The sequence below is a fragment of the Physcomitrium patens genome, chromosome 2 (genome assembly GCF_059467195.1).
Source record: "Physcomitrium patens ecotype Gransden chromosome 2, ASM5946719v1, whole genome shotgun sequence".
Lineage (NCBI taxonomy): Eukaryota > Viridiplantae > Streptophyta > Bryopsida > Funariales > Funariaceae > Physcomitrium > Physcomitrium patens.
The window spans coordinates 6,656,144-6,669,114 of record NC_143411.1 but is presented as its reverse complement, the minus strand read 5'-3'; the positions used below and the strand labels follow the sequence as shown (position 1 = coordinate 6,669,114).

The 12,971-nt window shown below is 44.5% G+C and overlaps 2 protein-coding genes across 8 annotated transcripts; one reads left to right on the top strand and one right to left on the bottom strand.

The window, feature by feature from the left end:
- Positions 1-3,440: 3,440 nt before the first annotated feature.
- LOC112275467 (uncharacterized) lies at positions 3,441-6,934 on the top strand. Of its 5 annotated transcripts, none has more exons than XR_016498594.1 (4): positions 3,441-3,914; positions 4,175-5,477; positions 6,073-6,274; positions 6,724-6,934. XR_016498594.1 is itself a non-coding variant. In XM_024505824.3 (3 exons), exons 1-3 carry the CDS (start codon positions 3,693-3,695, stop codon positions 6,084-6,086), a joined length of 1,539 nt encoding a protein of 512 aa, XP_024361592.1. In that variant the 5' UTR covers positions 3,441-3,692; the 3' UTR covers positions 6,087-6,559. The 5 variants fall into 5 exon arrangements, 2 of the variants coding, with proteins under 2 accessions (XP_024361592.1, XP_024361581.1); XR_016498589.1 differs by having other exon boundaries at positions 4,175-5,513; XR_016498587.1 differs by having other exon boundaries at positions 4,175-5,578.
- Positions 6,935-8,151: 1,217 nt separating this feature from the next.
- Positions 8,152-12,635, bottom strand: LOC112275480 (cytochrome P450 704B1). 3 transcript variants are annotated; one of them, XM_024505839.3, is made up of 10 exons: positions 12,070-12,532; positions 11,484-11,628; positions 11,245-11,292; positions 10,770-11,089; positions 10,440-10,655; positions 9,901-10,194; positions 9,697-9,799; positions 9,224-9,471; positions 8,651-8,851; positions 8,152-8,512 (listed from the first exon to the last, which is right to left on the bottom strand). In XM_024505839.3, exons 4-10 carry the CDS (start codon positions 11,085-11,087, stop codon positions 8,330-8,332), a joined length of 1,563 nt encoding a protein of 520 aa, XP_024361607.1. In that variant the 5' UTR covers positions 11,088-11,089; positions 11,245-11,292; positions 11,484-11,628; positions 12,070-12,532; the 3' UTR covers positions 8,152-8,329. The 3 variants fall into 3 exon arrangements, with proteins under 3 accessions (XP_024361607.1, XP_024361616.1, XP_090100832.1); XM_024505848.2 differs by having other exon boundaries at positions 11,503-11,628; positions 12,070-12,482; XM_090244706.1 differs by having other exon boundaries at positions 11,245-11,628; positions 12,070-12,635.
- Between the last annotated feature and the right edge of the window lie 336 nt (positions 12,636-12,971).

Genomic DNA, 12,971 nt, shown 5'->3' with positions numbered 1-12,971 from the left:
TATATTTATATAAATAATGAATAAATTAAAATATATTTTATAAAATTACTTTGAATTATCACATGGTTTTTTAAGAAAATATCATGCAAGATTTTAAACAATATTTTAGTACCTATAATATAATAAATTTGAAAATTAATCTCATATCATGTTACATGTAATAAAAAATAAAAAAATAATCATAAATATTATTTATATGATACATTTGATTTTTATATTCAATTATTTACTATTTGCATATAATCAATTTATTAGAGTTTGATTATGATTTGTACTTTTTTTGTCCTTTGTTGGATAAACAAAAATTGTTATATACAATACATTGAGTGCTACAAATTAATTATATAGTATGTAATCTAAACCAAATACAAATACTTAATCAACATACTTTCAATAAAAGATATTTAATCTAAATACTAAAGAGTTAAACTATCTCTCACATCACAAAGCGAGAATCCAAGAATACAAGTATAAGTAGAAAAAAATCCTAAAGCTTTAATAAATGGCTAAATCACCATAGCCAAGTAAATCCTTGTAGCAAGTTTCATCTCTCTCTCTCTTTTTTTTTTCTCTCTCTCTCTCTCTCTCTCTCTCTTTCAAAAACCAATTACAAGATTTGATTTAACAAGAATGTCAAATCAAGGGGATTTTTCTACCTAAGTATTGAGACCTTACTTGACATTAATAAAGTCAACTAATAGAAAAAACTAAATGGATGGAAAAAATACTAAATCTAAATTAATCAACATACATCTAATGTGATTTGGTATCCAATGCTATATCATGTAATACCTTGGTTTTATCCAATAATTTTTATTATAATATTTGGTTCTACAAAAATACAAATAAATATTTTAAGAAGAAAAGTGTATAAATTTTTTAATTATAAATTTAAACTTCATTTTTTAAAATAAAATATTAGAAATATTATTAAGTGATCCTTTAATTATTATAATTTTAAAGTCATATCTAATTAAACTAATTGCTTATACAATTATATATTTCACCATTATGCATGATATCACTTGTAATATATGACAAGCTTTGCAATCCAAAACAACATCTTATTCATGTTATTTTTGTTATTATAAATATAAGAATATTAATTATTTATTTAATATTATTTTAACAAAATTAAGATATTAGTCTTTTAAAAAATTCTATTACATAGTAGTTATTAAAAAAGTAGCAACTGATATATACAAGCATATTAAATTTATCATTGTGTTTAGAAAAAATATCATAAATATTCCTTAAATATGTTGAAATTCTACTAATATTCTTTTATTCTTAATGATAGCAAATGTGGCCTTGATATTTTTAATAATAGAAAATATATTTTCAAATATGATAAGATATCACAAATTTAATAAAAGTACTTTAATTCTCATGGATTTCATTGCTACTTTTGTCTTCATTTTGGACCTAAATAGTGTGCTTTAATGATACTTATGGGCCATTTAATTTAAAATGAAATCTTGCCACCTACTACTTAAAAAGATTAACTTCAATGACAAGATGGATGTTAATGAATTGGGCTAATATATATATATATATATATATATACTGTTGTTGAAATTATAGTAAAGATTTGAATTACATTGCTTTAAAGACATTGTGAGAGACTTGAGAAAGAGATTTAAGAAATATTTTGTTTCATATATATATATATATATATATATATATGATCATTTATTTGATTTGTTTTAATTTTATTTTATTTTATTTTGCATAATTGGAAGAACAAACATTTTTTCATATAATTCAAAATTACAGGCTTCAAGTAGTGCTTCACTATTCATATGTACAAGCTAGAGCTCTTTGTTTATTCTTCATTTATAAAAAATGCCTTAAGTAGGAAAAGAACTTTGGGGAAGGATGGTGGAGATTTTTGTTGTGGCCTAGGTGGGATGGTGCATCTTAAATTTTGAGCCTCAAGGTGGATTTTTAGTCCTCATTGCCTTCATTTAACATAGTGTGTGGTCTCTTTAATTGTTTGGCTGCTAGGCTTTGCTTACTCAAGAGCTTAATAAGATAACCACTTGTGAGGTCTCAAGGTAGCAACCAACAACCAATCAAAATCCAATAACATGTTTTGAATTAGTTTCAAGGAATTTAGTTGTGCAACTGAATATGTAGTCAAAATTTGAGATTTTTTTAGAGGTTTTGTCCTTATACATGCACTTGAGTCAAGCACTAGAATGCTATTTTAGGAATATTTAACCCCTTGAATATGTTGAAACATCAAGAATACTCATGCATTCTTAATAATAGCAAATATACTTTCATAAATGAGAAGGTATCACCTATATAATAAAGGCACAACAATTTTCATGGATTCCATTTTTGATGGAATCATCAATATATATTCTTGATGTTTCAAGGGGTATATATAAAATACGATATTTTCTCTTGTATTTAGCATAAATTGATGGTAAAGAAAATTATACTATGTATATCTATAGAATGTCAACAACCAAAACATGTTGCAATGTGCAACCACAATATATGCACTGAAGTTTGGATACTAGAACAACAAAACAAAATGACAGTGTAATTGAGGAGGTCTTAAGTGAACAAACATAAGAGAATGTGTAACTAGAGAATGCAAAATGTATGCCCAATAGAGAAGCAACACAAGGAGAGTCGTTTAAAAACCAACCAATGCAAGAGAATGTTAGTTGGGTGGATTAACAGAGGACGGGAGGGGAAGTTGGGGAGGGGGGGGGGTGGGTCCGGGGCCATGAGGGGTCCTGAATCATCATCCGACTTGGAGCAACTTGGTGTCGGGTTCCCAGTGCCTGGACAGATCCGGCGGAGTAATTGCAAGGCAATAGAATCCGTCAAAAGACGTGGCGTGGCGTTGAGCCAGGCCAGAAACAGAAGCTGAGGGCAACCAACTCATGCACGCACAGCGAGAGGAAGAGAAACAGAGAGACAGACACAGAAGGAGAGACCGAGCGAGAGCGGGCCCATCATTGATAGCGGGCCGTGCGCGGGCCGGGATGGATGGCACGCGACCAAGGGCGAGGAAGAAGCGCACGGCAGCCCCGCCCAGCACAGCGCAGCAGGGCCAGTGGGGGACGTAGGGGGCAAAGGGGCGTTCTGCCACCACCACCACCATCCAGCCCCTCAACCCCCTCCCGTCCCGCCCACGGGCAGACGGGGCGAGTGAGTCCTCCATTCGTCGTATTATCGTGAACAGAACAGACAGGGCCAAGGAAGGAAGGAAGGAAGGAAGGAAGGGGGGAAGGCATCCAAGGCCACGCGATGATGCCCCCCTCTTGTTGTTCTTGTCAGTTCCCGCCCCAGCCCGTCGAAGAGGGTCGCGTTCCCCACTCCCCCCACCCCACTCTCCCTCCCCTCCGCCAGCCAGCCAGGGACTCACTCGCCCCTCTATCACTGCCTCTCCTCTTTCAGTTCTCTCCCCCTTTTGCCACCGGGCCTTCTTTCGTCTGCTTCCTTTCTTAACCCTAGGTTCGCGCGCTCTCTCCCTCACTCGCGTTACCGCGGCCTCTTGGTTCGCGCGTTGCATGGGGATCGTAGCCGCTGACACTTTCGCTGCGCTCGCCCGCATTGTATCTTAGATCTTTGCATTCGCAAGGCTCGTTTTGGGTTTGGTCGGGTGTCAGGTGGTGGTCTCTAAGGTAGGTAGGGCGGGTAATCTGGCGGATCAGGACGGGCTGCTGGTCATGGACTCCGATCAGGGCAAGCTCTTCATCGGTGGCATATCGTGGGAGACCACGGAGGAGAAGCTGCGCGATTATTTTAAGAGCTATGGCGAGGTGGTCGAGACCGTGATCATGAAGGACCGCGCGACGGGGCGCGCGCGGGGCTTCGGGTTTGTGATCTTCGCCGACCCGAGCGTGGCCGATCGGGTGGCGGGCGAGAAGCACACTATCGACGGAAGAACGGTAAGCGCTCTGCCTTGGATCCCCGGGCCTTTAGTGAAGTATGGTGAGGTTAGAGCGTGAGGCGCGTAGGGGAGCGTGAGGCGCATAGGGGAGCGTTGCGACGAAGGGACCGAGGTGAAGAGAGGTGTATGTGAGGTGGGGAAGGGGATGCGGAAGAGTGAAAGAGAGCTTGGGGTGCGTGATGGTGTTGGTGGCATGGCGATGTGTGGCAGTTGTATAACTTGTGTAGCATGTCTTTCTTAAATCTTTTGCTATTCTAGGTGGAAGCGAAAAAAGCTGTGCCGAGAGACGAACAGCAGAATATGCCTAGGAGCAACAGCGTGGGTGGCCTAGGGCCAGCAACATCCCACACTAGGACAAAGAAGATATTTGTGGGGGGCTTAGCCTCAACAGTTACAGAAGATGACTTCAAAAAGTATTTCGAGCAGTTTGGTACTATTACAGATGTGGTTGTTATGTATGACCACAATACTCAAAGGCCTCGGGGCTTTGGCTTCATCACTTTTGATTCTGAGGATGCAGTTGAGAACGTGATCCAAAAGTCGTTCCACGAGCTCAACGAGAAGATGGTGGAGGTGAAGAAGGCCATTCCGAAGGAGCTGTCGGGAGGGTCGGGTCGAGCTGCCGCGGGATTCGGCGGAGGAGGTCGCGGCGGGGGCAACTACGGATCGGGGTACAGCCAGGGAGGATACGGCGGTGGGAGTCCAGGAGGAGGGAGTGGGTACGGCGGTGGGAGTCCGGGAGGAGGGAGTGGGTACGGCGGGCGCGGCGACAGCCGGTATGGGCCGAGTCCAGGTGGGCGAGGCGGGTATCCGGGGTACGGGGCTGCAGGTTACGGAGGTGCGGGATTCGGGAGCAGCGGTGGATATGGCGCGGGGATGAACGGGGGCTACGGGGGCAGCGCGTATGGCAGCAGCGGTGGGTACGGGAGTGGCGCGGGGGGTTACGGGAGTGCAGGATACGGGAACGCTCCGGGCGCAGGAGGTTACGGCAGCGCTGCGGGGTATGGCAGCGGAGGCGTGGGCAGCGCAGGGTATGGGAGCGCTCCCGCGGGGGGGAGAAGCGCGTGGGGCAGCGGAGGTGGTGGGTACGGGACGGGATCGGGCTCGACTGGGTACGGGGGCAGCGGGACGGGGAGCATGAGCGGGTACGGCAATGCAGGATGGGGGACGACGGGGACGGGGGCAGGGGCCGCAGTGAGTTCGGGTTACGGAAGTGCGGGGTATGGTTACGGAAGCAGCGACGCAGGCTACGGATCGACGGGTGGGTATGGCGGTCGAGGTAGCGGGTACGGGTCGAGCGCAGGAGGTTACGGGACGGCGGGTGCAGGGGCGGGAAGCGGGAGCTACGGTGGGGGTTACGGAGATGCATATTCGGGATACGCCGACAACACGTGGAGGTCGTCGGGGACAGATCCATACAGTTCGGGAGGCACGGGGTCCGTGGGAGGAGGGACGGGAGGTGGATTCGGCGTGGGCGGAGGCGCTAGCGCGGACGGAGCAGTGAACGGAGCGTCAGGCTACGGGGGAGGATACGGTGTGGCAGGCAGACAGACACAGCGAGGTCCTGATGCCAGATTCAGGCCCTACCCTGCCGCTGGTGACCGCACTGGCTAGTCACTGCATTTGGTTGCGTACGAGGCTTAGGCAGCATATGTTGATAAGGTCCTTCGCTTATGAAACTAGTCCTAGTTGGCTATGTGTGGCGTGGACAGGCATGCTTGTACGCACGTTGAGATTAGAATGTAAGTTTGGGACAGAGGATTGAACGTTTTGAGTTGAATGCGAGCGAAGTTGGTGCGCGCTTGGGACCGAGGACGTGTTGAGACCGGATTGAGTTGCACATGTAGCTTAGATAGTGGCAGAGTGCATCGTATGTTGAAACGTTGCGTGTAGCGTGCGTTAGGAGAGATCGGGTGGGAAGGTGCAGCGAGGTGTGGAAGATGGAAGGAGTGTAATGTGGTGTATGCAGTGGCGAGGGAGTTCGGTAGAGCATGGGGTCGTGGTAGGCGTTTGTGTGGAGTGTTGCGTGTTCGGAATCGCATGTGATGCGTGGGGAGTGGTGAATCGGAGGTGGTAGTGGTGGCGGTTCGGTCAGGCTGGATGTAGTGTGGATGTCTTGGTGCGGTTCTGATGGTGTGGTTGGTTCACATGTGCAGGTGTATCGACCTAGATGTCATGTAAGGGAGGCAGGATTTTGGCTGCATTACGATCATCCGAAAAGATGGAGCACAGGCGGCGTTGAGCCAAATGTGGGGTTGGTTGGCAATGGAGTGGACTGTCAGTAGTTGTGGTGTAGGACGAATTGGTAGGAGAGGACAGAGCACTAAATTTAGCTGCAGCAGCATTTAACACGACCTGGTCTGTCCTTTTCTTTTCTTTCTGTTTTCTGTTTTTATTGCCTTTTTTTTCTTTTGTCAAAAAGGGAATCGTTGTATTTTCGTAGTTTGATAGAAATCTCAGTGTTGTCTGATAACACTCGATTTTTTCAGAACTCTTGTTGTTTAGTAAAAGTAGCACAGGCTACAGGGTTAAGGTATGCATCATCACCAGAGATACGGTAATCGGTAGATTCTGAGCAGATTTAGGGCCGAGGTGGTGCTATCCTCTTATTTATTTGAGAAGTACATTTTGGCTTGCAGACAATTGTGCAGCTGTGTACTAGTCGTGTTGTCATATGATTGGTTTGGTTGGACGATGTTTGGCCATTGTGAGTCCTTCATTATTTCCGTGCAGTCTGTTGTGTTGTTTGGGCTATAAGGGCTGTTGACTTTTATTTATTTATTTATTACTTAATTGTTTTGGTTCAGGTTTCGAGATTGGGTTCAGCATCCTTGGTTGAACCTGGATAAGTTCATTTTTGGTCTTTTTATCATCAGCTCCTCTATTCTTGCTCGTGTACTGCCTGAATTTGTTTTGTACTTTTGACAATTTAGTTAGTTTCTATTTTGGTTTTGTGAATCAAATGGCGGATATCGGTGTATTGTTCAGCATTTGTGAGGATATACTATTTTTTGTGTACCTAAGAGTCCTTTTCTCTGCCTAATGGGATACTATTTCTCAGCATCTTTTACGAGCCTTTTGAGGAAAGAGGTTGCCATGTTTTGTCGTCTTTAGCTGTTTTCAATTGGATTTGTCTGTGACCTTGTCCACATTGAACCAACCTCAGCTCTTTTCCCATGGAGGTATTTTGATGCATTTCTTTGTTGTGCATGTCATTCGATATCTGTCTTTCGCTCTGGTTTGCTGGTAGTGGTGCTAGTATATGCAGAGACGGTCGGCTTTTTGTGCGGTAGGGTGGGTTTCGGTTTATTGGTAGTTTTCTGAATCAGTGGAGGGTTCACTGGAAAGACTGGAGTTGGTGGAGTGGTTTTTGCCCTGTGATGTCACGAGACCTAGGTCAGGACGTTGATAAAGATAGGTTACTATTGTCTATAGCTTTTAACCCCTTTGATGGACTAGTATTCTGTGTCACGTGTGTGTTGGATTAAACCCATTACTGTTGCTAATGAACCAATGGTATCTTCTCTCGATTGGTGGATGCTTCTTTGGAGATAGGAACTACATCTGACAACGTGTTTATATTTGCAAATATAACTTTGGGTAAGGACTCTATGGTGCCGTATCCACTTTTCAAGTATTGTTATACATGGGCTGAGTTTACAACTGAAGTTGAGGTACGACAGCCGTCTTAAGGAATTGTTCGAATTTATTCAGTTGTGAACTGTATTTGTGTACGTGTCATGTTACTGATGATCGTCTATGTGATGATATTATGCTTCGTGTTGCTGTATATTTAGAAAGGCTAATGAGCTGTTTATAGTTAATTATTAATTAGAAACTTAGTATGGTGCTCTGTTTTGTAACGTCCACTGTATCCAATCGGAAGTAGTAAGAATATGTTTTTGGTATTTTTATTTGACAAATCCTACCGAAATGTGCTGATACATCTTGGTATACTACTTCGCACACTTATCATAAAGCGTGTGATTCTCTGCTTTACCTTTTATTAACCCTTAAAGCGAGTTACAGATTGTACCTGTGCTGTGCTGGCATTTAATCAACATTTCATGTTAAGTGTTCTAAAACCCACCGTATTACTGTCATATTTCGTTTTAAAGTATAAGCGGAAGTTTTCGACCAGTAACTGATTTATTTAGCTTGTCAATTCTTTTTGTGATAGGGTTAGTAGGCAATATCTAAATGCAACGTCCAACAAAAAAAGAAGAATACGCGAATTGAAATTCTCAATGCAAAGAATACTTATTATTCGGGACGGCATCTTATTCCAGTACTAATTTACATTTAAACTAATCCTACGGTTTTGGCGAATGAGAAATTGTCTAGCTATGCTATCGAATGTAACAGTAATTAGAATATCCAAGGTGAGGGTAATGCGAATAGAAACCTCGTTATTTATACATCACGCCCACTCACGTACACCCGTACCCCTTTTTGCATTGAAAGAGTGGCCATCATTCGATACTTCACAACGTGACCTGGCATCAACTTGAACTTAAAAAATCGGCACAGCACTGCCATAGCCATCTTCATTTGCAAGTATGCCGAGTCCTTCCCAAGGCAGATCCGGGGTCCAGCCTGATAACGAATGAAATGTTATTTATCAAAATTGGTTGATAAAGCTGTCAGAGACCAGAAGGAAGTCTTACAAGCAGCAAATCTAATTGTTTTACTTGGGGTACCACACGATGAGGCCAAATGGGATCAAAAACCAACCTGGAAAGCAGGGAATTTCGATGGAGAAGCAGGGATGAAGATGCCATCTTTGAGCCATCTTTCAGGCCGAAACTCATCAGCATCCTTGCCCCAGAGCTCCTTCATGCGGCCCTGAGCGTAAGGTACGTATGTTACAAGCCCTCCTTTCTTCACCAGTGTCCCATCTGGAAGAATATCGTCTTCCAATATTCCTTTCGGGTTCTGGACACAATACATTAATCCCAAGGCATAGAAAGCGTCAACACGTGGGCAGTGACCAAAAATTCCTTGGATTTCAAATAACCAACGGATGATGTCCTGCATGTTTAAGCACTTGGAACTCGCTTTGGACGTGAACTTTCACCTTGAAAGTAGTGAAAGCCTCCCATGAAAGCATCTCATTAAACGAATAAATGCCTCGTTAGATTCACCTTCACATCAACTTCCTGTGCGAATGTTCCATCACGTATTCACAAAATCCAAACTAGTCTATTATTGTTAGAATCCAAGGGTGCAACCATCTACTGCGCCGAAGAGTTTGTGCCATTTTTGTAACCGTCAGGCATTCATGTGGATTGAGTGAGTGCTGTGTACCTGAGGCACAGCCGGATAAAGGCGGACGGTCTCTGTAATGGCAGCGTGAAGGTAATTCAGCTTGGAGAGAGCGTCATACGTAAGAAGTGATGCCTGTTGTATAATTCTTTGGTTTAGGGTCCAGCTCTCATCGATCGTCGTTTCTTCCTCAAGATGACGAAGTTCCTCATAAACCTTGTCCGCAACCTCTGGGTGGGTTGACAAGAGGTAGACGAACCATGATAAAGTTACCGCTGTAGTATCCCTTCCTGTGCAAATTCCAAACACAGCTTTATTCCAACCTGTCCAACAATGTAACGCTTGCAACTTTAAGCAGGATTGAATATGTTACCGGAGAACAAGTTTGTCAATTCATCATGAAATAAATGAAAACGACATGATCCTGAGACCGAATCCCTGCTGTGCAAGATTAGATAGCTCTCAACAGTCTGACTGTACAAGATTAGACCGAATCGCAAGGAAAAGGCAGTCACCAGCGATGATGAAATTGAGTATCACATCACGCAACATTTTGTCAGTTAAGCTTTCCTCGGAGTTCTCTCCCATTAGAATGAAACGGGACAACAGATCTGCTTTCTGCACAGGCAAGTGGAATATTATATGTCGATCATATGGTTATCTGGAGGTTTTCATATTCAGTTGTAATATGAGACTGGCTTTGTCTCCCAGGTCCCTACCATCTCTTTACCCTGCGAGCTGATGTATTGCAGCTCTGTACGACGAGTTTGAATGACTTTGTAAGTGAAATCGTCCACCACTTTTACACTGCGGGCCAACACGGCCTCGTTGCCAATGTTCAAACGCTGCTTGAGTGGCCATATGGGGTCGAAAAACCTGTACGTCACTGCTTCATTAGCATTGTCGAAGTTGGTTGCAAACGGCACTGCTGGTAAAGACGGTGATAACGTGCCAATCTCAACGCCGAATCCCACCGTGCAGATCCCATCTAGTGTGAGCCGCATGAACAGGTCCTGCACAGCATAGCGGCTGCATAAACATGGAGAGCCGACCATCACACCGACATTGCCCATTCCAGTGTCTCAAAACATTGCACAATGTTGAAAAACGCTGTGCAAGATTAGATAGCTCTCAACACTCTGACTGTTGAACACGTGTTATGCAAATGAATCTCTTGTATCGAATTCAGCCAATACTTAACAGGAATAGGGTCAAAGCTCGGGACTAGTGTGAATCAATGGGGGAGACTCAAACAGACCTGCATTTCGATGGGTTCCTGGGTTTGGGACATTCTTGCAATGATTTCAGCGAGCTTGACAGCGTTGTTGCGGAACACCACTGTGCTGTAATCGCGGAGAATTCGAGACGCAAACTCGAAGCTCGCCGTCTTCCTTTGCTGGCGCCACTCTTCCCCATCTACGTTGAAGATTCCACTGCCGAGCAGAGTCTCCATGTGTCTGTGGTATAACTCTCCCTGCACAGAATCGACGATGCACTTCTGAGACCTAAGTATGGACAAAGCGCAGCCTATTCTACGGTGAAGTATAGCCAAAACACCGGATGATTTCACTTCAAAGAGGGTGTTAACCTTGGGGAAATTTGCGAAGTTGGTCTTAAGAATGTACTCAACATTTGCTTGATCAACAGTGTAGGTGTACACGACTCCTGGTATTACAACGCGAAACGTTTTGAGTCCTTTTTCGAAGTACGAGAGGAGCCAATCGTGCATATCTCCAAAATGGCTAGTTATCTCCAGTGCGGATCCGAGGATCGGCCACTCCTTTGGCCCTAATCGATGCCGCTGCCGCCATCGAAAAACAATTATCCACAGCAACGTCGTCACCGCAAGAACCACAGAAGTGGCTGCCCCGCTGCGAGGTGCGGCCCAGCTAATTTCTTCTGCCATGGCTGCCGCAGATTAAACAAATCCGACAGTGAGGCCGCCAACTTCCAGAAAGATCAAATCTTTAATTCACGAGTTGTAATGCCGATGTTATATAACGCTGTGTCCAGTTTCAGACATAGTAATGTCGCTAGTAAGGATCATGAACTTTGGGGAATACCTGCAAGCCTAGTGTCGTCTGCTGAGTTGGAGCTTGAAACTCATCTAGCTGGTCATTGCATTGCGATTGCATATCAAGTTCCGCAACAGGCTCGAAGTATCAACAAGTAAAGACATTGGCTGCCCTGTAAATTCCCTCGTTTGAGGCGCTAAACTAAATCATTCGTTCATAGAAAAGAAATCGCTTAGGTACAGGTGGGTTCGCAACAACACTGCGTAGAATGCTGTAGGCCGGCACACCTTGCAAAGAGCGACAGACCTTTAATCTTCCGATTCCCCCAGACAGCTTCACATTAGCCTTCGTCGAGATTACTCATAACAGTAGGGTACAGAGTCACCCTTCCAGTTCACAAACGTTGAGCAGTAATGCCTCCACTTCACTGCTCTGCAATGGAGACAGACAAGAGCAATGTTATTTCTTGACCTTGTTATCCCAAACTACAGCCATGAGAGAGCAAATACTCTGTCGAGAACGACAAAAGATTGCTACAACAAATACTCGTATCATCTAGATATTTCACTAACAAATCCGCTCATTTTAGAGTACCGCTGAAGCAGCAAACACTTCGAGTGTACTCTGGAGAGGTGATGGCAATACTAGCACCAGCTGTGACCGGTTGTTGTCCGATCATGTCGAGTGCAGCCACACATAAAAATTACTACGCGATGATGGTGGTGGGAAAAGTAGAAGCTGGGAACAGCGGCAGCAAGAAAAGCTCATGAAATCTCGCAGATGCAATGTCTCGTACTTCACCTCCACATCTTTTTTGCTGCAACTTGCAAGCATCAATACCTCCAAAGATGTCAATCAAACTGGTTCACCAACCTTATGACGAGCTGCAGTTGAGGTGTATCACCGAGTGGCGCGTCCGGCGCCGCTCCACTACCAGCCAAACACTGGTTGCAAGACTCCACAAACAACAGGAAGGACAATGAATCACTCTCACAAACCACCTTTCTATCTATCCTAACAGAAGCTTCGGATTCAGCCGTCCGTTAGCTATGGGGACTGTCCTAGGCTCTTCCTCACCATCACATGGCTCGCGGGACCTCCTCCTGCTGCTGTGTGCCCAGTTCAGTACAAAACCCAAGAGTCCACACTTCGAAACACCAACTCGTCTGTATGATAAACTCACAACAAGCTCAGGATATGCGACGCTATACGCGCACTGCTCTCGAAACCCGACACCTCATGCTGATGGGAACATATTTCCACAGCAATGGCTTCAACGCAACGCTGACGCGCGATGTCCACCAAGCGATATTAATGCTGGTGGGCATCCGTGGCGTGTACCGTGTCAAGCTTTGCAGCAGTCAGTGGGGGTGGTGGTTGCACACCATGCGCAATTTGGATTGGGCTCCTGCAGTTTGCTGGGTTCCTCCTCAGCTTCCACAGCCCCGCTTGTTCTCTTCCTGTTTCTCTTTCACTTTCTAGCTCTGTCTTGCACTTTCTCACCCCAGGAGAAGCTTCAGTACTGAGGCATCATTAACGAGTTGTGTCTCAGAGTTTGGTAGAAGGCATTAGTTGCTGAAGCCAGTGTCCTTGCCACTTCATGATTGTCTAGTCACTCATTGTAAAAAAAATTCTTATGGGGATCGGAGGACAGGAGTGTGTGTTCACCACAGGCCACGCATTGAGGACAGTGTTAAGGGGATCTAATCCTGATTGCCTTTGTCCACCTCACCGGAATATGTCCATCGCTGACTCAGTACTACTACTACTCCTGC